At 39.4% G+C, this 25565-nt stretch overlaps 1 protein-coding gene across 1 annotated transcript in view; it reads right to left on the bottom strand.

Moving 5' to 3' along the window:
* Positions 1–25565, bottom strand: part of LOC141578993 (ankyrin repeat domain-containing protein 26-like) — an 80230-nt gene that overhangs the window by 46165 nt on the left and 8500 nt on the right. The window contains exons 6-15 of the mRNA XM_074373094.1: positions 22011–22098; positions 15359–15645; positions 14568–14682; positions 14232–14405; positions 7906–8012; positions 6474–6611; positions 4943–5028; positions 2720–2872; positions 2067–2118; positions 1619–1688 (exon numbers count right to left, since the gene is read on the bottom strand). Of these exons, the coding sequence (XP_074229195.1) occupies positions 1619–1688; positions 2067–2118; positions 2720–2872; positions 4943–5028; positions 6474–6611; positions 7906–8012; positions 14232–14405; positions 14568–14682; positions 15359–15573 (1110 nt within the window). The 5' untranslated portion in view covers positions 15574–15645; positions 22011–22098. The remainder of the gene's footprint in view (positions 1–1618; positions 1689–2066; positions 2119–2719; positions 2873–4942; positions 5029–6473; positions 6612–7905; positions 8013–14231; positions 14406–14567; positions 14683–15358; positions 15646–22010; positions 22099–25565) is intronic.

The following is a 25565-nucleotide window of genomic DNA, read 5'->3' as shown; positions in this document are numbered from 1 at the left end:
AAAACAAAGGCCTTTGTTCATAGTGTATCCCCAATAATGCTGACCTGTATTACTCTACAACTGTTTGTTTGTAAATACTACTATAAGTGAGAGTTAAATTTTGTCACTCCAAGTCACTCAGTTGAACATGGTCATCTCTCCCTACCTGAACACTGCAAATTATTACTAGGAACACTGCAAATTATTACTAGAGAGAGAGAAAAACAGATTTTAAAAGTTCCTAACATATCAGCTTTCCACCTAGAGAAAGAACTGGTGGTCAGGATTCTAAGGATATTATATAGCTTGAAAAGATATATTGAATGGAACATGAGAGGGGGCTAAAAGAAGGTTAAAAAGTTTTCATCTCAAATTCTAAGCTCACAGTTGGTGGACACTGAAAAACAGACTGTAACCTTTTCCTATTTCTCATATACTTCTTATCTATTTCCTTGGCATTTATGACATACTTCCTCTCATAACAACTGAACTTTTACAGCCTAAACAAAGGGAATAGAAATTTAAGTCATATTTTTAGAATTTGAATAGATTTCACTATGACATAGTATGCATAGTACCATCAAATAGATTTCATTATGACAGAGTGTGCATGTTATAGTACCTGCAGCATGATGCAGAATTCCATGTCTCTTCATGCATTCACATTCAAAAATAATAAAATGCTTCTTACATTTAAGACCTTATTCTCAGTGCTCCAGGAAATGCACAATTATGTTCCCTAATCTCTAGTGGTGTATGCTGATGCAGGGGCTATAAAATGAGTATGTAAATAACTATACTACAAAATATCTGAAACTTGAAGTTTTAGAATGGGACACGAGGACTGCACCTACTTTTTAAAACTATAACACAAAAGAATTCTGAAGTAGGTTTTATCATATGGTTATTAGGAGTCTACTTTGAGAGCTGGCTGTTATTTTAGGGAAAACATGTACTCTTCAATTAGATGAAGAGTTTTGAATATACTCGTAATGAGGTAATTTAGAAAACACAGAGGAATCTCTTTATAACGTGGATTTTGAGAAACAGAATTTTAATTTCAAAATTTCTATAATTTCAACTATTAGTCTTAATGCAGAACCAGAGATAGAAATAAAGGGGGAAAAAAAAAAAACCCTCTTTCCTCAGAACTCTCTGATACCAAAACAAAAAGTGTCCAAGGGGGAAAAAAAAAAAGATACATGCTACGTAGTTTTGGAACTGAAAGGCCCCAGGAAGATGCCATGATGATCACAGTAAGTAGCTGTTGTGCACTGAAGATGTCCCTGAGGCACAAGTATTATACAAGTCCCGTCAGTGTGGTTTAAAAGTCAAAGAATCTTTATCCTTGGCCAAGCTTCACACTTCCTCTGTTGTGGGAAACCTTTTCACAGTACAGTTTTCCTGTCACAATCTATTTTCTAGTCCATTCTGCTTCAGCCTCATCTTCAGTATTTACCAAAGTAAAAAAAAGAAAAAAATTCAACCTGTCATATTTTTATAAAATGGTTTACTCTGACCAACTTTCTAACACAAACATAAAACAATGATAGGCAGACCACTGCTAAATTTTAAGAGTAAATACTACACAAAACTAAATTCAGAGCAGAAAAATGAATTTCACAAGAGAACACTTTACCTTGGGAGGAAGAGCTAAGTCAGCATCTGATGGAGGCCTTGAATCATCAACATCATGTTTGGGTGAAATACTTTGGAGCAAAAATACACATCAAAAATGAGTGAGTTCATTTCTTTAAACAAACAAAAGTGACAAAAGTCTATGCTGAGAGATAAGAAAGCAGATTTGGGAGCCAGGCTGCTTGATGGTTAAGTCACAGGTCAACTACTTGTTAACCATGGAATCATGGGTCAACTAGTCAACCTCCTTAAACCACAGCTGCCTAACTAACTAATAGTAAGCTGTAACAGCACAGCTTCTCTGCAAAGCTGTTGTGGTGACTGTACGAGGTAACAAATGTCAAGTACACAGCACGGTGTCTAACCCAGAGTAGGACACTCAACAAGCCTTGTTTCTTTTCTCTGTGTTCCCTTAGTCAACATATTTTGAAAAATCCATAAAATCCTACCTGATGACAGAGATGTCTTCAAACCTTGGTGAAACCTCAACCACTAAATCCGCTATTAAAGAAAAAAGTAAAAAAGATTCTATATCAGCAATAGAAAAACACAGAATATTAAAAGTGTAAGACCAATGTTTTGTTAAAAAGCATTCCTTTGGGACCACACCTGGAGACTACACACTTCAGTGAATACTGAGTATACTCCTGGTAGGTAATTAATGCATAAAAACCACTTCCCCTCCTTTATATTTATCAAAAAAAGGGTGTTTATCCAAATTTGATATCTTAAAGTGAACTGTTTACAAGGACCAAAATCCCAACCAAACTTTATGAGACTCACAAAAAATGGTAATCGTTAGTAGAATCAGCATCATAAACTGACATCAAGCTCACACAGCGTGGTGTTTCTGGACGACACCCATGGGACTAACCCACCCCGCCATTTGGCTTTGTCAGCCTCATGTTATCTGGGCACATTCATCCCTATTTGCTCACATACGGTCTAGGGCTGCTTTCACACTGCAATGGCGACATGAGTAGATGTGACAGACACCACATGGCCTAAAATATTGACTCTCTGGCCCTTTATAGAAAAAGCTTGTGCATCCCTGCTTTATGTCATAACAGGAAACCCCAAGACTCAAATTGAATCTTCTTACTCTTCTGCTCAACATTCTTTGGTGAATCCGTGCAGCTGCCATTGCTGGTTCCCAACTCGACAACCATTTCTTCTTCGTCATCCTTGCCGGACAATTGCAACTTTTCTTGGATATTCTCTGCTCCAGTATGCGAAGAAGGTAAACTCTCCTTAGCTGCAAAAAGAGAAATGATTATTCTACAGTCATCACAGTAACTACATCTCCTTCCCCAGTGGCTGGTTGAGGCATGAGCATGCGATGTAGCCCAGCCAGTAAGATGCTAGGGGAAGTCTACCAGAAGCTTCTCTGTTTTCTTCCTAGTTAACAGAAAACATGCAGAGGGAAGCAGCCCTCCTTGCCTGCGGATACTGCCATGCGAGAATATGATGCTTGGAGCTGCCGCTAATCAGCAGACCAGGAAAGGCGACATCAAACACCAGCAGCCTCACAGCTGAAGGAGGGACAGCGTCTGGGATCCTGATGACATCACCAAACCTTCTAAACAATCCTGACTCCTGCTGCTGTAGCCACTGTTACTTAGGCCTCCTATTATTATTTGTGGCTAAAAGCACTCTGACACATCTCCCAAGGTCTACAGCAGACCTCCTCCTTTCTATACTACTAGAAAGGCTTTCAGAAGCGTGCCTGAGCTACGTAGTCACCTCGTTCCCAACCATTCCTACAGCATCCTTCCTGCACCAACAAAATGAAACTCATAGACCCTGCAAAGTTCACTGGCACATCTTAGCCTTTGCACCGCTGTCCTTTCTGCCAAATGTAATCTTCAAAGATGTTCCGCCCACCAAACACTGCCCTTCTGCATCCTTCCCTGGCAAACTTCTACTCGCTCTGCATGGCTTACCTGACATCCTACCCACTTTTCAAAAACTTCTTTCCTCACCATGGACTTAAAGTATTTGGCACATATTAAATACCCATAAAAATATATATAAAGACAGTTACAAAGTCCTCGTGGGCTCTGGGACACAGTAAGCACAGAATAAAGTAAAGAAAATCATAAAAATGAGGATGACAGTAACAAGCTCCAGGAGGCCAGGAACTGTGCTTTTGACCTGTTTGCATGCTGTAACGTCAGAGTGGTGCTTAGTACCTAAACGACCCTCGATAGTCATCTGTTAAGTGGATCAATTAACAGATAAGAATGTTTTCTTTGGAAGTCCTGTTTAAAAAACATACAGACATTAACCAGGGACAACTCTGTTGTGTTATGAGCACCTTGAAGACCAAAACTCTGTCTATTCCATCTTTGTATTTCCTACAATAGTTCTTTGCTTGATCCAGGCCTACCAAGTTAAAGGTGCCCTTATACAGTTCAGACTGAACAGCACGCTAGGGGTCACACCTAGGCAACACAGTCTTTTTTTTTTTTTTATGTGAAGTACTTCTGTGCTTTTATTACAATTTGTTAAGTCCTGAGTTGTGCTATTTGAGTAATTATTATGACAATCCTTTAACTAATGGGAACAGGAAATCTTGTTCTAACAAAATTATACTTTCATGACAAGTATCCCAAAAAAGAGAAGAAAACATCTGACTCTCACAAAGGCAACATGTCACATTCTGTTTGCACTTCTGAGGAATGCAATCGGTGAGACTGAGACTTTGTTGGTGTAATGATGCGAAAAGTAACCAGTGCTTCTCAATAAGGCACTGCTTTCCTGACTTCTGCACTATCACTAGGTATCTTTAAAAAACAATCTCTTATTAGTATGCTACACACTGGCCCAGCTGTGCAGTTCTAATTGTTGGCCATTTGTTTACAGCACCAGGAAGGTATTGCTGAGCTCCCAGTTTTAAAGACAATCACTTTTTAGTGAGGCTAATCACTGTGCAATAACTAGCATTCATTTACCCAATGTAATCCATTTGCTGTAAAAACTAAAGATCCAGTTCTGTAACAAGGCCAACTTGTTATAATGTTAGGGGAAATGTACAACAAAGTTAAAAACCTGTTTTTCTTATTTACACAAAAAAAAATATGGGATTTCAGGGGCCATGATTAAATAAATGAATTTCTTTTCAGACAATATTGTCTCAGATTTTAAATTACCTACAATTAACTTCTTAAGTAATTCTGAATACTAGACCATTAAGAAAAAATTAATGAAAAAAATAAAAACATGCATGAAATTTACACACTGGCTTTTTTCACTGCTCTTTCATTATCAAAAGTTCCTCACTCTTACTTCCGTATCTATGATGGGCCCAACAAGAGTAACTTACTACCCGAACTCTGTCCTAGGTCGCTATTTTCAGCGGGAGTAGTTGGTATCTTTTCGTCTCTGTAGTCGACAATCAGTTGGTAAATGCTACGTATAAAAACAGTGATAAATAAATATTACTACTTGAATACTAATATAAAAACAATTACCAAAAATATTAAATTCTTAGATTATTTCAGACAATATCAGAGGTAATAGCAAACCTTCAAATTGTCCCATATAGTTCAAGTTTGTACAATATACAAACTTTTAAATTTAGCATGTACAACTAAAAAAGAAAAAAGGTGAAGTTGTCATGAGCTGAGGGCAGTACAGCTCAGCAAGTTAACTAAAGCGAGCCTGACATATGGAAGGTATCTCGAACTCAGAAGTCCCAGCTCTATAACCAACAACTATTTGTTCCTGGAAAAGGGGCTTCTCTTCAGCTCAAAGTCTTCCTTTATAAAACTGGGATCTTACTGTCTTGTTAGGCAATTAGTTATTAATACTCATAAGAGTATTACGAAGATTTAATGAGATAATGTATCCCCCAGATGCTCAGAGAAATAGTGGAAGAATGGAATAATTTCTTCCTGAACTTAAATGCTGGAACTATTTGAGAATCCCAAATAAAACCCAATGTGTGTTTTCTTTCCCAGGTGTAACATTTAAATGTGGCAGTTTTCAGAAAATGTTACAAATTACGGTGATTAGGTGTTCCTCGTGGTTTATAATTCAGGACACCTCAGCTACTACATAATTTGTAGCTACATTTATTTATAAATATATGACCTCATACAAGCATATGTATGAGAACTAAACAAGCTGTCACGCTGAAGTTTACGTGTCGATCACCATGAAGACCACGGAAACTGGATCAGCACAGGCATCCCGGGAGCAGAGGTCAATGACCCGACTGCACGACCAGTTTCTTTTTCCTTTTCTTCTTTTAAAGTTTTATTAAAGGTCTTTAGAGAGCAACATCCAGACTCCAGACTCAGCTGCCAAGGAGATCCTGTTAAAACTAGTTTTAGTACCAACGCTGCAGCAACAGAATCAAAAGAAACAAGAGAACGATTAGAGTGCCCTCGCCCTGCCCCAATGCCTTGTGGGAGAGGACTGTCACTGTGGCCTTAGGGAATCCCATAGGTTCCTGGAAAATTCAAGAGGAAGATTATAGAAGAAAGTCCCCAAAGGAAAATACAGGATTTTCTGCTCTACTAAACATTTCAAGACCCAACTAGTTAGAAAAATCAGATATGTGACATTACTTGTACCCCACGCATAGGTGTTACACTGGAATGAAATGGAGAACAGCAGGACCCTAAGGATAAATGTCTTACAAATCCTGAGATAAAGAACCCCGTGCCCACTGCTCCATCTCACTAGTCTGGCCTTTTGCTGGTTTCCAGCTGGTGATGGGGAGGGTCTCACTGCCATCCCCAAAGTGCCTGCTCCCAACTAGGAACTCTCACCTGTCACGTAACAAGTAACAGTTAGGTCACTTCCAACCTCAGTTTAGAGATAACTGGCACTTTAATGGAAACACTTACTGTTTAAAACCGTTAAAATGAGCGTATTGTTCAGGACACCATCCCTGTAAATCTCGAGAACTGGCATTAACATGCTTCTGAAGCAGCAGCTTGACTATGTCCGGTGAGTCATGAAACACAGCAAGCGTGAGCGCTGATCTAAAATAAAAGAGACAACTTCACCCTTAGGAACTTAGTTAGCGTAACTCAAGCAGTTAATTTGGTCTAGTTTACCAAGTTAATATCCTGCCCACCCCTGGAGAACTGACCACTTACATGCTCAAGTGCTCATCTTTGCAAATCACCTCGAAGGCCAAAATGGAGGGACAAAAAAGAAGCCTCCTGTCCTACTTGGGTAGCACACAGTAGAAGTGGCTAATTTAAAGTCCTCTGATGGACAAGAAAGGATGCTGAGGTCACTTATCTGAAGTAGGTAAAGATTTAAAGGATTCCCCATTTCTTCCCTAGTCTGAAATATAATACTTTAAAATCAGCTAGAAATCAGGTAAGGAGAAGCTGTTTGCAGGATGAAAACAGTAATATGAATAAAAACGGCAACAAAAATAGTCACGGCTGCAGTTAACACGCTGAGAAGCATGTGGCCGGCACTAACCTGAACAGTCTACGTATGGTCTTTCTTAGGCACAACCCCCCTTGAAGGATGTATGACGACCCTCCTTTACGTGACAGGAAACATACTGGTTGGTGGTAAGTCATGTCCCCCAGGTAACACACCTGGACCAGCAGGAGAGCTGGGAATTCAACCTCGTCTGACTCTAAAGCCCAGCTCTTTCCTCTTTATCATCCACCAATGACCTGTCTTCTTTAAAGGGAATGTTTATTCAATATTTAAAGCTATTTTTCTTCCTTCTACTATTATCAATTAAAAATAAAAACAAAATGTACTAGAAATGAAAAAGGATAAAAACTGATGAGCCCACAGTATCTGGTCATAGTTACTCTCTTAGTGATACTCAGTGATAACCTAATAACATCAGTATCCTTCAAAGAAAGTAATTTAAAGCAGAGTCATCCAAAAGACAAAACAAACTCCTCTTTGTTTAATATGCATTTTTTAAGAAAAAAAAGTACCAAGAAGAGGTTAAAAAGTTATAAAAGAATGAAGAAATTCAACACTGTCTCATAAGGTAAATTAAAATTAGAGTCCATACTAATAAAACTAAAATGAAATCCCTGAACTATGGTAAGATCACATGACCAAAAAAATCAGGTTGCAAATGACAGCAGTCACTACCATAAAGGAAGATGAGTCCTGCTGCATACCGTTCTTCGTGACACCAGGCAGAATAATTGCTTTTCTACCTGACTGATGATGTGTTGATTTTAAGTTAATCCTCTTCTTATTAAGTTAATCTTTCTGATTGGCTGTTACTGCTCTAGAACAACATTAAGATTTAAAAAAAAAAAAGAGAGAGAGAACAAACTATTGTACCTTTGCAGCTTGTCGACTGCATGTACATTTGCCCCGTTCTCTATCAAAAATTTGACCATTTCTTCTTTGTTCTCCCTGATGGCGAGTAAAAGTGGTGTGAAGTTATACTGTAAAACAGTAAAAACAGTTGATAATGTGTAAAATTACATATAAATTTCAAAACTGAATTTAAAAACTTAAGTCTCTTAAAGAACTTAAACATACACTATAAAGTAAATAACAAGCAGCCCCTTCTTCCTCGCCCCTCTATGCCCCTTCTCTTTAAAAGGTTCCTCCTTGACCTCCTCAAAAGTTTCCCTGGGAAGTCATTCTCTGAAACTCACTTCAGACATTAGCTGGTTCCAAGAACCTTCGCTTCTATCGCAGCGTGTGTCAGGCATTCTCTAGTTACCTTACTGCTCAACTACTACTCCTGACACTCTAAACACTGCTCCAGAGAGAACCATTTAGCTGCTGAATCAACTACATTTTTAAGGAGCCACGCTGAGGAGAAAGATACCATACTGTCTGCAGCATGTATACCCTATCCAATTACAACTATGACTAATCTCATAAAGCTTGGAGACATTCCAATGGGAATATGATTATTTGCATGTAAAGAAAAAGTTTTTCTTAAACCAACTTATACATTCTAATTTGAAAAATTCCTTCCCACTCTTAAGGGATTATTACAAAATATGAAATCAACTACTCTTAAGGGATTATTACAAAATATGAAATAAACTATAAATTAATATAGATTGTCTTTAAAATCTTGAAATATTTATCAAAATATACAAACAGGAATTGTAAATTCAAATGCTTACAGAGGCAACATAGGTGGCCCAAGTGAAAATCACAAGTGAGGACAGCAAACTGGAGAACACACGCCCCACCGAGAAGGGGCCACCTCTGCAGAGCAGACCACATAGGAGCCTGGGCTCAAGGGGGACCAGATTTGATTCTTTAGGAGAAGTTCTAAAGTGTAGATTTCTGCACAAGTCTCCTATATTTTAAATGTTGACTCAATGTGTGGAGACAAACTGAACATATCCAGGGCCATGTTTAGTCTATAGCCCACTTGTGTTTTTATGTTTGAGGTGTTTCCAAACAGTAGGGTATAAATCAAGTATTTGTGTGTAAAACCTTGCCTTTCTTTAGAATCATACATCTTACACACAAAAACACTGGACCCCAACATGTAATAAAAATTGTGATTAAGACTCACAAGAATTTTTCCAATGCCTACTAAAACTACAATCTACCTGTATCTAATTCTCCCCAATTGTTAATCAAATGGATTATTAGTTCATAAGATGGCCGAAACTAAATTATTAAAACAATTCCAATTTGTTACTAATGTCATGGGTCTTGATGTTTAAAACTGCCATCTTGCATGGTATATTTATATATAATGGAATACGACTTAGCCATAAAAAAGAATGAAATAATGCCGTTTGCAGCAACATGGAAGGACCTAGAGATTATCATACTGAGTGAGGTAAGTCAGACAGTGAAAGACAAATCCCATAGGATATCACTTAATATGTGGATTCTAAAATATGATACAAATGAACTTATTTACAAAACAGAAATAGACTCACAGACATAGAAAACAAACTGATCGTTACCAAAGGGGTGGGAGAGGAATAAATTAGCAGTTTTGGACTAGCAGATACAAATTACTGTATATAAAATAGATGAACAACAAGGTCCTACTGTATATACTACAGGGAACTATACTCAATATCTTGTAATAAACCATAATGGAAAAGAATATGAATATATATATATATGTATATACATATAACTGAATAAGAATATATATAACTGAATAAGAATATATATATATATAACTGAATCACTTTGCTGTACACCAGAAACAATCACAACACTGTAAATCAATTAGACTTTAATTTAAAAAAAACCTGTCATCTTGGTTATGCTAGGGCTCAATGAATCTAACAGATATATTGCAAGAGTCTGTCACACAGCTTTAACCAAAAGAAGGCTCATGACTTCCTATTACTGCAATCAGAAAAACCCTACTGTATAACGATACAGGCCTTCCTCAAAAAAGAACAATCTCAAATAAACAATTTAACCCACCACCTGAATGAATTAGAAAAAGAAGAACAAAAAGCCCCAAAAAGCAGCAGAAGGAATAAAGATCAGAGAGGAATTAAATACAATAGAGATTAACAAGACCATAGAAAAAAATCAACCAAACCAAAAGCTGGTTTTTTGAAAAAGTAAATAAAATCGACAAACCTCTGGCCAAACTCACAAAGAAAAGAGAGCGCACAAATTAGCAAAATAAGAAAGGAAAATGGAGAAATTACAACAAACAAAATAGAAATACAGAATATCATACGAGAATATTATGAAAAACTATATGGAACCAAACTGGATAACCTAGAGGAGATGGACAAGTTTCTGGAAACATACTGTCCACCAAGACTGAATCAAGAAGAATCTGAACACTTGAACAATCCGATCACTAGAAAGGAAATAGAAATAGCAATTAAAAACCTCCCTACAAATAAAAGTCCAGGACCAGACGGCTTCACTGGGGAATTCTACCAAACATACAAAGAAGAACTCATACCAGTCCTTCTCAAACTCTTCCAGACGATTGAAAAGGAGGGAATACTCCCAAACTCATTCTATGAAGCCACCATCACCCTGATACCAAAATCAGGCAAAGACACTACAAAAAAAGAGAATTATAGGCCAATATCACTGATGAACATAGACGCCAAAATCCTCACCAAAATTTTAGCAAATAGAATCCAACAACACATAAAAAAGATTATAGATCATGACCAAGTGGGGTTCATCCCAGGGACACAAGGCTGGTTCAACATACGCAAGTCAATCAATGTAATACATCACATCAACAAGAGAAAGGACAAAAACCACATGATCATCTCAATCGATGCAGAAAAAGCATTTGATAAAATTCAACATTTATGATAAAAATTCTTGCCAAAGTGTGTATAGAGGGAACATATATCAACATAATAAAAGCTATATATGACAAACCTACAGCCAGCATAGTACTCAATGGTAAAAAAATTCAAAAGCTTCCCACTAAAATCTGGGACAAGACAAGGATGCCCACTATCACCACTCCTATTCAACACAGTCCTGGAAGTCCTAGCCACAGCAATCAGGCAAGAGAAAGAAATAAAAGGGATCCAAATTGGAAAAGAAGAGGTAAAAGTGTCACTATATGCTGACGACATGTTACTATATATAGAAAACCCTAAAAGGTCCACACAAAAGCTACTAGAGCTAATTGAAGAATTCAGCAAGGTAGGTTACAAAATTAATGTTCAAAAATCAGTTGCATTTCTTTACACTAATGATGAATCAACAGAAAAACAAAGTAAAGAAACAATCCCCTTTAAAATAGCACCCAAAGTAATAAAATATCTGGGAATAAATCTAACCAAGGAGGTGAAAGAATTATACACAGAAAACTATAAACCATTGATGAAGGAAATTAAAGAAGACTTTAAAAAATGGAAAGATATTCCATGCTCTTGGATTGGAAGAATCAATATTGTTAAAATGGTCACACTGCCCAAGGCAATCTACAGATTTAATGCAATCCCTATCCAATTACCCAGGACATATTTCACAGAACTAGAACAAATCATAACAAAATTTATATGGAACCATCAAAGACCTAGAATTGCCAAAGCATTACTGAAGAGAAAGAAAGAGGCTGGAGAAATAACTCTCCCAGACTTCAAACAATACTACAGAGCTACAGTCATCAAGACAGCATGCTATTGGTACCAAAACAGACATATAGACCAATGGAACAGAATAGAGAGCCCAGAAATGAACCCACAAGCTTTTGGTCAACTAATCTTCGACAAAGGAGGCAAGAATATACAATGGAATAAAGACAGTCTCTTCAGCAAATGGTGTTGGGAAAACTGGACAGCAGCATGTAAAACAGTGAAGCTAGAACACTCCCTTACACCATATACAAAAATCAACTCAAAATGGATCAAAGACTTAAACATAAGACAAGATACAATAAACCTCCTAGAGGAAAACATAGGCAAAACATTATCTGACATACATTTCAAAAATTTTCTCCTAGAAGAAATAAAAGCAAGAATAAACAAATGGGACCTAATGAAACTTACAAGCTTCTGCACAGCAAAGGAAACCAGAAGCAAAACAAGAAGACAACCTACGGAATGGGAGAAAATTTTTGCCAATGAAACCGACAAAGGCTTGATTTCCAGAATATATAAGCAGCTCATACAACTCAGTAAGAAAAAAATAAACAACCCAATCCAAAAATGGGCAGAAGACCTAAACAAGCAATTCTCCAAGGAAGACATACAAATGATCAAAAGGCACATGAATAAATGCTCAATATCACTAATTATCAGAGAAATGCCAATCAAAACTACAATGAGGTATCACCTCACACCAGTCAGAATGGCCGTCATTCAAAAATCCACAAATGACAAATGCTGGAGAGGCTGTGGAGAAAGGGGAACCTTCCTACACTGCTGGTGGGAATGCAGTTTGGTGCAGCCACTATGGAAAACAGTGTGGAGATTCCTCAAAAGACTAGGAATAGACTTACTATATGACCCAGGAATCCCACTCCTGGGCTTGTATCCAGAAAGAACCCTACTTCAGGATGACACCTGCACCCCAATGTTCATAGCAGCACTATTTACAATAACCAAAACATGGAAACAGCCTAAACGTCCATCAACAGGTTACTGGATAAAGAAGATGTGGTATATTTATACAATGGAATACTACTCAGCCATAAAAACCGACAACATAATGCCATTTACAGCAACTTGGATGCTCCTGGAGAATGTCATTCTAAGTGAAATAAGCCAGAAAGAGAAAGAAAAATATCGTATGAGATTGCTCATATGTGGAATCTAAAAAACAAAAACAAAAACAAACAAACAAGAACAAAGTGTAAATACAGGACAGAAACAGACTCATAGACAGAGAATACAGACTTGTGGTTGCCAGGGGGGTGGAGGGTGGGAAAGGATAGACTGGGATTTCAAAATTGTAGAATAGATAAACAAAATTACACTGTATAGCACAGGGAAATATACACAAAATGTTATGATAACTCACAGAGAAAAAAATGTGACAGTGAGTGTGTACACGTCCATGAATGACTGAAAAATTGTGCTGAACACTGGAATTTGACACAACATTGTAAAATGATCATAAATCAATAAAAAATGTTAAAAAAAAAAAAAAAAACTACTGACCTAATGACCTGGATGGGAACAAAAGGTGCAAAATCTTTAAAGGGTCCGACTCTACTTACTGAATCACTCACCACAACTAAGTTTCTAAGACTGTCTGAGTGCCACTGAATGATCAGTGGTTAGAAGGGAAAAGGAGCTATTCTTCAAGGCAATAGATACTGCCAGTAATATTACCAATAAACTCCTCAATCACAGAGGAAGAGATGGGTAAGTCAGGCTAACACGGCTGGAAAGGAGAGCACTGAAAGCAGCAGCATCTATCAAACTCCCGATCTTCCAGAGATGTCTTATTTTTGAGATCTGTGAATTTACATGTATTACATGTATCCATTCAATAGTCCTTAACCAAGGGTTGTATCAGAATCTCAGGGAAGTATTTCTAAATACTGTGTCTAGACCTGAGTACCTTTATTCAATCCAAATCTTCAGGGGAGAGCCAGGAGGAAAAGCAGGAGGACCAGCTGCGCCATCACTTGCTCCCCACCTACAGCCACAGCCCCGCAGGGGAGCTGCACCCGGCTGAGCATGGAAGACCCCAAGGTGAAGGTGTACGTGGAGGGCCATGTGGCCACCAGCACAGGTGAATGCCCCTGCTGGCTGTCAAACATGACCTGACCTCACTTGCCCAGATTCTAGAACCTGGGATCCTGGGGTGCTCAGGGCCTGCAGTTTGCCGCCTCCCCTGCCCAGGTGCAGTCACCCAGCTCCCCCTGCTGGGTACTGGGCTCCTTCCTCCTCCCACCCACCCCCAGGCAGGCAGCCAGCCCTTGCCATCACTTCACTCCCCGCAAGCCTTCATCTTCTTTAGGCGCTGAGCCTACCACCCACTCCCAGGCACTTCCTAATGGGACGTTGTTCCTTCTGGGGTAGAAGTGCGGCTGGGAGACAGAGCTCTGCCCTTTCCGTGGGCACTACCTCTAGCCCCTGGCCTTGGCTTTGGAGTTGTTTCCATGATAACAGGGCTTGATGTACTGTATTCAGTATACATATTACTATAAATAAAACACCTGTAGCTAGAAAAGACCCTGTATTTCAAATATCTTGTAAATAAAGTCAGTTGAGCTATACCTTGTCTGTCGCCTCGATATTTGCATTATAGCGGAGCAGCTTTGCTGCAATTGATATATCTCCAGCCAAGACAGCGTAATGCAGAGCAGTGTTTTGACAGTTGTCCTCAAGATTTGGGTCAGCTCTGTATTCCAGCAGGACAGTGACACATACTTCTTTCTGGCATTGTACAGCCTGTTGGTATCACGCCAAGAAACAGACTGTAAGTGCTAGGCATTCCAAGTTAACATTCCTCAAGTTCCATTAGTTCGTTATATTTAAAACAGATAAATTCATTTTTATTCTAAGTAATTACATCGAATCCATCTCACGTGGACATGGTTGGCTGCTACACACCTTGATGAGAGCTGTCTTGCCTTCCTTGTCACGAGCATTCAGATTACAATCCCAATGTATGAGGAGACTCACCACTGATGACTGGCCGGTGGTGCAGGCCAAGTGTAGGGCAGTCCTGCGAACATGAGGACTTTTTAGGAAATTAGAGCGTACTAGTTCAAAGGTACAGTTACTCGTGTAATTGTAAACATTCAACAGCATGCTATTCCTACCCCTTTAAAACTAACATTTAGTCTTCTTATCTTAGTTCTTTCTATGGGGAAAGAACAATATTTATTAGCTCTTATTACTCACCACATTAATGGAAGAACCACCTGTTTGAATAGAAAGGGCATGCCATTGAGATTCAGCTCACCTTGGGTCTGACTTCTACTTTAACACTGTCCCTTATTAGCTCTCACTTAGCCTGTCTGTGCCTCAATTTCCTCATCAACAAAATGGGCATGAAGTAGTAGTTATCTTACAGGACGCCGCTGTGATGCTTAAATGAAAAGCTATGCAAACTGTCTGGCAGTTCCTTGCACAAAATAACAGCTCAATAATTGTTAGATAATCTTATAATTGTTACCGTTACTATTTTACAAAAACAACATTTCAATTAAGTAAAGTGATAATGTATCTACTTTGCTGCTGCAAGGATGAGAGAGAACACTGTACTTCAATGATTCTAACATGCTCATTTTCTCACACTTGAACATCTCTGACATGGGAAGGCAATTTAAAATTCATGTCTTAAAACCATAGTTGGCAGCTCGTCCCAGGCCTGCCCCACCCCGTCCCGCCGCTGTTACCTGTTCTTCCTGTCTCTGCTGTTTACAACATTTTTGTTATATAACAGCAACACCTCCGCTGTGTCCAGATGACCAAAATATGCGGCTTTGTGGAACGGAGTTAGTTCGCGCTTACGGACGTGATACCCAGGCACGGGGTTCTCACGATTCCTGCGCTCTCTCTGATGGATGCTGAAGCCCACACAGCTCGCGAACTCAGTGAGTCTCTTCTTCATCTGGCTTATCGCCTTCCGACACCGCTCACTTCCCTCCTGGTCTCTTGCCACCTCCCAATCTCAGCGCTGGCGCTGCAGAAGAGCCACAGAGGTCTCGCTGCCACACCTTGGCTGAAAAGCTCAACGGCTCGGAATGTTTGGTCCGGAACAGTCGTAGCCTAGCAACAGCACTGACCCTCAACTGTCCCTCAACTGTCCCTCCAGAGCCAGTGTCCCTGTGAGTGTGCACAGAGACCCAGAGGCCCAGTGTGCCTGGTGCGCACTTGGGAGCCTAAGGCATTTCAAATCTCTGCAATTACTTATGGGCCATTTTGGATTCCTTTCAAATGTTGGTGCTAGGTGGCTGAGTGTTTTGGGAGATTTCCACAAGTGAGGCTTGCCCCTGAGAAAGCCATGTTTGTACGCAACTGTGGTTAGAGTGGGGTGGAACCACAGGATGCTGAAGGCCTAGTCCCCCAGGGAGCTCCCCAACAAAAATCTCTAAATCTCATCCCTCAGTTCATTCCTTTCCACATCCCTCTGGGCCCCAGCCAGTCTCCATGGAATTTAGCAGATGCAAACATCAAAAAGCTGTTTTCATGGTTTCAGAGATTGTGGCAATATGTATCATTAAGTACAAACTTGAGAAACCAACACACGCTCTCCAGATGAAATGAAAACGTGTTTATGCATGTCTGCTGACCTTGCTCTGTGGCTCAGCCTTATGTTTACACACTTTCTTCACTTTATTTTACTTTTTGCTTTTATTTCCACCAAGTAAATCTTTAATCAATCAAAGATTTATTTGGGAGCATGGTATAACATTTGAGAACTTTTTAACCACATAACTATGAAAGCACCACGTCAGTTACTCAGTGAGGCCACGCTGCTGGCTGAGCACTTGCAGGAGGGGGGGAAGGCAGGGCAGGCCTCTTCTTCCTGCCAAACTCCATCCTACCTCCCTCAGCTGGCTAATTATGGTTTCTGGCCCTGCCAGGATCAAAACTGCAGGGGGCGGTAGAGTTCCTAAGTGGCTGACACTCCTGGGAGCTGGTCTTGAGTGGACTCAACCTGGTAAGTGTTTTGAAGCTGACTCTCTCAGGGGCATTTCTGGGCCCACACCTGCCGTCACCTGCAACTCCCCTCACCTAAGTGGATGTGGTCTTACTAATTTACCCCTTTAATCTATCTTTTCTATTAGCATACACTGTTATTGCCCTCATCTTAAAAAAGATGCATTCACCCTCCAGCTGAGGCCCCATCTCTCTGCTCTCCGGCACACACGACTCCTGCCCCTGCAAAGGAGCTCTTCCCATTCGCTTCCTCTGATTCCTCTCATTTTCCATCCAAGCAAGCGTGTCCACTGAACTGCAACTGCTCATGACAGGATCACCCACCACCCACCAGGTGCTGACTCCACGGGGAGCTCAGTCCTCTCCTCGCACAGCCCGGCAGCCACACTTCCCACCGCTGCTCTCCCTGACTTGTCACGTCAAGCCCTTTCCTCACAGGGATTCCTGGGTCTCAGGCTGCTCTGATTTCCTCCCATGGCCCTGGCTGGACTTCTCAGTCCCAGCCCCTGAATGCTGGCACACAGCACCCCTGAGGCTCAGTCTTCTGGCCTCTACTACTTTCTGCTGCTGCCCCCATCAGCCTTAGGGCTTTATGTATTCTCTACAAGTTGACAACTTCCAAACTGCTATTTCCAACCTAGACCTCCCTCCTGTATTCCAGACTCAAATACCCATTGCCTCTCAATGTCATCTCTTGGAAGTTTAATAGGACTTCTCCTGGGCCGGCCCTCCCCTGGGCCTGCCCTCTCCTAGGGCTGCACTTTCCTGGGTTTACCCTCACCTGAGCATGACATGTAATTTGCCTGCCCTCTCCTGGGCCTGCCATCACCTGGTCCTGCCCTCACCAGGGCCTGCTCTCTCATGGACCTGCCCTTTCCTGTGCCTGAACACACCTGGTCCTGCCCTTCGACCTGCCCTCTCCTGGGCCTGCCCTCACCTGGTCCTCCCCACTATCTCCTGGGCTTCCCCTCACCTGGGCCTGCCCTTTCCTGGGCCTGCCATGTCCTTTGCCTGCCCTCCCCAGGCCTGCCCTCTCCTCGTCTTGCCCTCTCTCTCCTGGGGAAGTAAGCCAGAAAGAGAAAAAAAAATACAGTATGAGATCTCTCATATGTGGAATCTTAAAAAAATAAAATTAAATAAATATGAAACAGTAACAGACTCATAGACATAGAATACAAACTTGTGGTTGCCAAGGGGGTGGGGGGTGGGAAAGGACAGACTGGGAGTTCAAAATTTGCAGATACTGACAGGCATATGCAGAATAGATAAACAAGATTATAAAGTATAGCACAGGGAAATACATACAAGATCTTATGGTAGCTCAGAATGAAAAAGAATGTGACAATAAATATATGTATGTTCAGGTGTAAGTGAAAAATTGTGCTCTGCACTGGAAATTGACACAACATTGTAAACTGGCTATCTTTCCATTTAAAAAAACAAAAAGGATGAAATTCTGACATGTGCCACAACATGGACCAATCTTGAAAACGTAATACTAAATGAAATAAGCTAGACAAAAAGGGACAAATGCGGCTTGATTCCACTTATACAAGATACACAGAATAATCAAATTCAGAAAAGAGAATGCTTAATGGGGCTGTATCGGGAGGAGGGATGGGGAGTAACTGTCTAACGGGCACAGAGTTTCAGTTTGGGAAGCTGACATGGTTCTGGAGATGGATGGCGGTGGATTGCACAACAATGTGAATGTACTTATCGCCACTGAACTGAATACTTAAAAATGGCTACAATAGTGAATTTTATGTTATGTATATTGTACCACAATTTTATAAGATCAGTAATTTTTTATTATCAAGGAATGTCATGGAAACTATGTATCTGTGACGAAGACTTAAAATTCTAAACTGTCAAACTTTGCTGCATTGTGCTAAAATTATATAAATTCAACACAGAAAAACTGGCTACTACTTACTGATTAGAAGCTCACTTTGCTGTTGTTCAGCACATTATAGTAATTTTTAGGGTGTTAGTATGTACCTCATTTATAATAACCAAAACACAAGTACAAAAACATAGCCAAAAAATTCATCAGGATCAGTGAAAAGCACCTAAGTTCCTGTACAACGACCTCTCCTGACAATTAGCAGCACAAAATCACAACGGTTTCTTTCACTTCCTACTAGAAGCCCTTGAAAACAAAGAGAAAATTGGGATCACTATTAAAGTGGATAAACAGTAATTATGCAGGTCAATGTATTACTGTTTAACAGATACAGTTATCATTCAACATTTTTTAAAACGTGGGGTCCACGGAAAAACGAATCAATTTTACTCAAGAACTGACGTTCATCTTGATGTGCTCTCTCTGGAAGCTTGCTTTGCAGTCTCTAGGAGGTGAAAGGAACACTTTATATCTCTCATCCATCAATATCTGAATTAACATATTTTAAAGATAAAACCCAAGAAAGAAAGTTATTAAGAGTGATCTCTGTCATTTAGATGAGACTTGCTCTGTATACAGAAAGCATCACTAGTTGCACTGGAACAGATTCAAAATACCAAATATCACCAAGTGTGCCCCACTTTCGCTTCCGTTGTGCCACCACAGTCAATCATGACGTTCTTTAGGCAAAGCAATGAAGATTACAATTAACCCAAACTTACAGTAAGGGAGTAAAATTCATACCGGGTTATGAGAAAGAGGGATGGGTGGGAATAAAAAGGACATGACAGGTCTATGGTGACAGCGTAGTGCACAGCCTCAGGTGTGGCCCCTCCTCAACACGCAGCTGCAGGATCCCCTACTCTGCTGAATTCTGGATTCTTACACCCCCTTAACTGATGTTTCAAAGGCTTCTTAATACAAGCTGAAGCTGATCTTCATCTACCCCTTCTACCAAATCTGCTCCTTTCCCTGAGGTTCCTCACAGGCTCATGTTAAGCTGAAGTTCAGAGTCATTAATCCCCTCTCCTTCACCCCATACCACATTCAAATGATCAGTAAGTTCTCAAATCCACCTCCTCTCACTCCACGACCACTGCCATGCCCAGCTCACGTCCTCACTGAGTCACACCTGTACTATTGCAGTACCCCGCCAAGTGCTCTCTGCTTCCGGTGTCCCCTCCCCCTTCCCCCTTCCCCACCCTCCTCTCATAGATCCTCCTAGGGTCCACAGAGCAGTCTTTATGAAACACAGTATCACATCAGCTCCTTGTTGAAAAACCTTCAGTTGATTTTGTGTGAAATGTTTACCAGTCCCAATTCTTTATAGCACGTCTTACAAAATCTTTCCAAATCCGGACCTAACTTCTGTCTCTAGCCTGACCTGCCTATACATGGACAGTTGTGCCCCCGTAGGGCTGCCAGTTCCTCTCCTACAAGCTTGTTATTTCTTCACATCCCTGTGCCTTTGCAAATGGCCATCTCACTCCCTGGGAGGACCTCCCACTTCCCCACTCCCTATCCACGCCATGAGTACTTTTACTTACCCTTTAAAATTAGGTTCATGATGTCACCTACACATAAATTACAAGGGAAAAAAGAGATGTCAGGGTAATGCAGAGACTAAAAGAGGGTAAGAGCCTACACAAATGCTCTGTGGAATAGTGTTCCTGGCCTGTTTCACAATCATACGGCTAGGAAAAAACAAGAAGCCAATAGTAACCATTTTTTTAAATTAAAAATAGAACATCCCTATTCTTAGCTAGGTGACAGTGTTTAAAAACTGATACATAACACTTCACACCCACGACGATGGCTACCATCAAGAAAACAGGAAACAACATGTGTTGGTGAGGATGTGGAGAAGCTGAAACCCTGGTGCACTGCCGGTGAGAATGTAAAGTGATGCAGCCATTATGGAAAATGGTACGGTGGTCCCTGAGACGATTAAAAATAGAATTACCATTTAATCCAGCAATATCATTTCTCAGTATATATCCCGAAGAATTGAAAGGACTCAAAAAGTATTTGCACACTCATGTTCATAGCAGCGTTATTCACATGAGTCAAAAGGTGGGAGCAACCCAAGTGTCCATGGATGGATGAATGGAAAAACTAAATGTGGTGTGTACATAAAATGGAGTGTTACTTAGCTTTAAAAAATGAATGAAATTCTGTTATGTGCCACAACACAGATAAATCTTGAAGATCTTATGGTTTAAGTGCAATAAGCTAGAAACAAAGAGGACAAATACTGGGGAGGGTATAGCCCAGTGGTAGAGCACACACCTAGCATACACAAGGTCCTGGGTTTAATCCCCAAGAACTTCTCTAAAAATAAATAAACAAACCTAATTACCTATCACCACCAAAAAAAAAAAAAAAGACAAATACAAACACTGATTCCTCTTATATGAAGTATCTCGAGTAATCAAACGCATAGAGTCTAAAGTAGAATGGTGGTTGCCAGGGACAGGGAAGAATGGGAGTAATTACCTAATGAGTTTGGGAAGTTCAAAAAGATCTGGAGATGGAAGGTGGTGATGGCTGCAGAACAATGTGAATGTATTTAATGGTAATAAAACTTATTTTACAACAATTGAATAGAAAAAAATTTTTGAAAAACTGATAGGACAAACTGTTGGCAAGAATGCGGAACCACAACTCTCATACATCACTGGTGGAACGTGAAATGCCACAATCACTGGGAAAACGCCTGCTAATTGCTTACAAAACTGAACTGACGCCTACCCTGCGATATCCCAGCCCCACTCCTTGGCAGTGACTGCAGGGGAAGGAGAGCATTTCCGTACAAGCGTGGTCACAGCAACTGTACTCGGAATAGTCAGAAGCTGGAACTAGCCCGGGTGTCAGTCACCAGGAGAACGGCGAAGCGGTGCTGTCTTCCTACAGTTCAACAGTGCGCAGCAGTAACAGGCACAAGGACTGACACGTGCAGTGACAGAGATAAGCCTCAAAACCATTACGCTGAGTGAAAGGAGAATTCTACTAGAGTAGCTACTGAGTGATTCCACTAGTACGAATGAATAAAACAGGCAAAACTCATCCACAATGGAAAAAAAATCGGAAGTGTGGTTATCTCTGGGGGATGGAAGTGGGGACTGACTGTGAAGGGACTTCCTGGGTTGAAGGTGATGTTCTCTATTTTGTTGGGGACTAGGGTTACACAGATGTATGCATTTGTTAAAACTCAATAAATGCCACAACTAACACTTATGCATTGCGTACGGTTATTTTACCTCAAAAAAATGCCACAAAGAAAGCAAATCTAGTTAATGATACATGTGATAGAAATACTTACAGATAAAATGTACCCTGTCTGCAACTTACTTTGAGACATAGGAAATTAAGATGGAATGATGAAAACTTAGTTTTATACATCAAATAAAAAAACATGGGAATGATAAATGAATAGAGGGCTAGATAGAAACATGACAAAGCACAGAGTAAAATCTTACCTCTAGCATTATTAAAAAGGCACCATGAATATCTCCTTTCTTCTCAAATAGTTAGGCAGTGACCTCATGAAGCTGATACTTGAGTAATCTAGGAAAAAGGAAATGACAAACTTTCATAAATCTTGTTCACTGAGTTAGAAGATTCTATTAAGAATGGAAAAAAAAAAAAAAACCCTGGATAATAAAACATGAATTCAAACCCCAGAAGTATGCTACTTTACAGAATAACATGCAAATATTTGACTTTCTAGTCTTGGAGTGGCCCATTTGGGACTCTAACTGAACCAAGGTCATTCATTTTTTTCTACTTTATTTTAAAAGTTGTTTGTGAACCTGAATTATGTGTATCCATGACATAAAAGGTAAAATGAATATATAAACAATAATAATATACACCAGAAATTGACAAGTATAACTACACACAAAATACTTAGAACAAAATGACAATGAAACCACTACACATTAGCTTGTGGGATCTCAATAAAAATTCATAAACTAAGTTTCTAGGGAGTAAATGAGAAATAGCAATTAAGCCACGATAAAACAAAGAAAATAAGTACAGAAAAGAATGTCACAATCAACAGAGAAACAACAGAGGTTTTTAAAAATCCCCAATTAGTCTTTGGAAAGACTAATAAAGTAGAATAATACTTTCTTACCAAGGAAAAAGAGAAGCACAAATAACATATTAACAGGTAAAACAAGGAAAATATGTGATCATCTCAATAAATAGAGAAAAAAATCATTTGATAAAATGCAGCACAGAACCCATTCTTGACAAAAATAAAAATATAAAACACTCTAACCCAAACTGGGAATGGAACTTTTGTAATTTAATAAAAAAAAAAAAAGCTATCAAAATACTACAATAAAAGTCATATTTAATATAAAATGGTAGACACACTCACTTTTAAATCAGGAATGACAGTGCACACTGTCATTGCCTCTTTTCAGTAAAACCCCAGAGCTCCTAGACCTCTGACAGGAGACTGAAAAAAGCATCAAGATTGGAAAGGAAAAAAACTACCATGGTTCTCACAAAATATTACAGTCATAATAAAAATCTAGACGCTATTTGAATGAAAAAATACTTCAGCCTCGTAGCTCTAGCTACAAAACAACATGCTAAACTTAGTAATATGCACCAAAAGTAATCAGTAAAAAATGTCATTTTAAAAAATTTCCTTTAGAATGTTAATAAGTGTAAGTATCTGGAAACAAATTTAAGAAAATATGCCAAGAGACAAGTAGGATATTATATAAAGTGATAAAACCTCACCAAAGAGCACAAAGGGCATTTTAAAAAGGCAACCATGGTCCTGGATGTGAAAACAATACCATAAAATGTCAATTCTCCTGAAATGAATCTATAAATTCAATGCATTTCTTCATCAAAATCCTAGTTATAAAGGTATGTGACAGTGTGATTCCTAAACTGATATGAAATAGTAAGAGGCCAAGAACAGCCAAAGGGTTTTAAAGAAAAAGAATGACGAGGGAAGAATTTTCTTTCAACTAATAAATCTTATTCTAAAGCTGTTTTCATTAAAATCTGTGGTATTAGTATAAGGAAAGAAAAATGACCAAAAAAGAACAGAATCCACAGAAACATCTATGTATATTTGGGATTTTGGTATATGGCATTAAAAATAAGGGAAGAAAGGACAATAAAATGACATGTGGACCATCAGTCATCCACATGGAAAAAATATATAAATCCCTCTCTTGGTCTGTTTACAAAAATAAATTCCAGATAAAATGTAAAAAGCCAAACTATAAAACTCATATAAGATATCCTTTATGCCATTAAAGTAGGAATAGAAATAAAAGTCACACACACAAAAACTTAACTTTAAAGGAAAATACTGATAATTAAATTGGAAATCACTGAAAACAAATTTAAAAAATACGCCATAACAGCATGGAAGGAGGCACCTCCAACATAAAAGAGCACTTAGCATTAGAAACCCAGAAATAACAAGAACTTCGAGAAATCAGCACAAAGGGCAAATCCTCACTAGGAAAATGGGTCAATGATGTGAACAGATAGTTCAGGGACAAGAAAACCCAAAGTGTCATTGAACACATGGAAAGAGACGCAGTGTCACGAGTGATCAGTGAGAGCCATCAGAACTGGCAGGAATCAACAGACTAAAACAACAAGGCTACGTGTCATGCTCCATCAAATAAAAAAAGACTTAAGATGTCTGAATATTAGGAACATGCAAGGATGTGGAAAAACAGCAAACTAAAAACACGGATGAGGAGAATGGAAACAACTAAGAAATCAACTTGGCAAAAACCAGTGGAATTAAGCTACTCTGTTGTCTAAAGAATCCCACTTCCTGGGATATTAAGGCACATTACCTAGAGAAACCTCACCTGAGTACCTAGGAGATAAGCACAAAGGTGTCCCATGGAGCAGTTTGTAACGGCCAAGGACTGCAGACAATCAGAACATCCATGAATAGGGAAATATATGAACTGTGGCGGGTCAGTCAGTAGACTGCTTTTATTTATTTATTTACTTTTTTTATTGAAGTATAGTCAGTGTACAATGTTGTGGTCAGTCAATAGACTACTGTATAAAGATTAAAATGAATGAACTACATCTGTACATATAAAAATAGATAAAAATTAATAAAAATTTGCATTTGGATACATACACTATATCATTAATACAAATTTTTAAAAGATATAAAACTGTATCTTGTGTTCCTTAGGTAAATGCACATATAGGAAAAATAAAAAACATGGATGGGAAGGAGAAACTGCCTAGCTTCATGTGGGTGATAAGCTCAGGGGGACATAACAGATAATGGGTGCTTTATTTCTAAGACAAACTACAAAACAACAAAGATAGAAGCCAGTACAGCAGTGTTCACACATATAAAATTGGGTTGGTAGGTATAATATATGTATACTTCTATACATTTGAAATATTTCATAATTAAAAATTTGTAAGTGTGTGGGGAGTTCAGGAGGTGGATGTGGAAAACGGAGGTTACCGTTTCAGGAGTACTGACAGCAGAGGAAAGATCTGATTGAGGCTTAAAAACAAATCTCAAGCAGGGAATGTGCTGCCTCTTTCCGTAGACTAGAATTCACGTGTATATGCGTACACACAGGTACGCGCGCGTGTGCACACACATTCATTTTCATTTGGAAACAGAACACAAGGAAAAGAGGATCCAGGCAGCGCCTGTGCTAAGGCTCCTGGCTGCCACTCAACCTGTAGGTCCTGGCACAACAGGACCATGTGACATCAGTGCCTGCAAGTTAGAGCGTGTTTTGTTCTCTTAGTATTTTTATGGTATTCCTTTTTCCACATTTATCATGTTGGCTAGAATGGCTGTGAACCTTGACTAGTAACAATGATGGACATGTGCTGTTTCTGATTTTACTGGAATAAACACAGAAGAACTTTATCACAGCAATGGAGCCCATGCACCACGGAGTCAGACTGGGTTTAATCTCAGGTATAAACTTAAGCAGATTAATTTAATGTGAGTCTCCCTTTGCTCATTTATACAATGGTGAATGATTAAGGGAAGT

This window comes from Camelus bactrianus, chromosome 10 (genome assembly GCF_048773025.1).
Source record: "Camelus bactrianus isolate YW-2024 breed Bactrian camel chromosome 10, ASM4877302v1, whole genome shotgun sequence".
NCBI classification, from domain to species: Eukaryota; Metazoa; Chordata; class Mammalia; order Artiodactyla; family Camelidae; genus Camelus; species Camelus bactrianus.
This window is presented reverse-complemented; position numbering and strand designations above follow the sequence as displayed.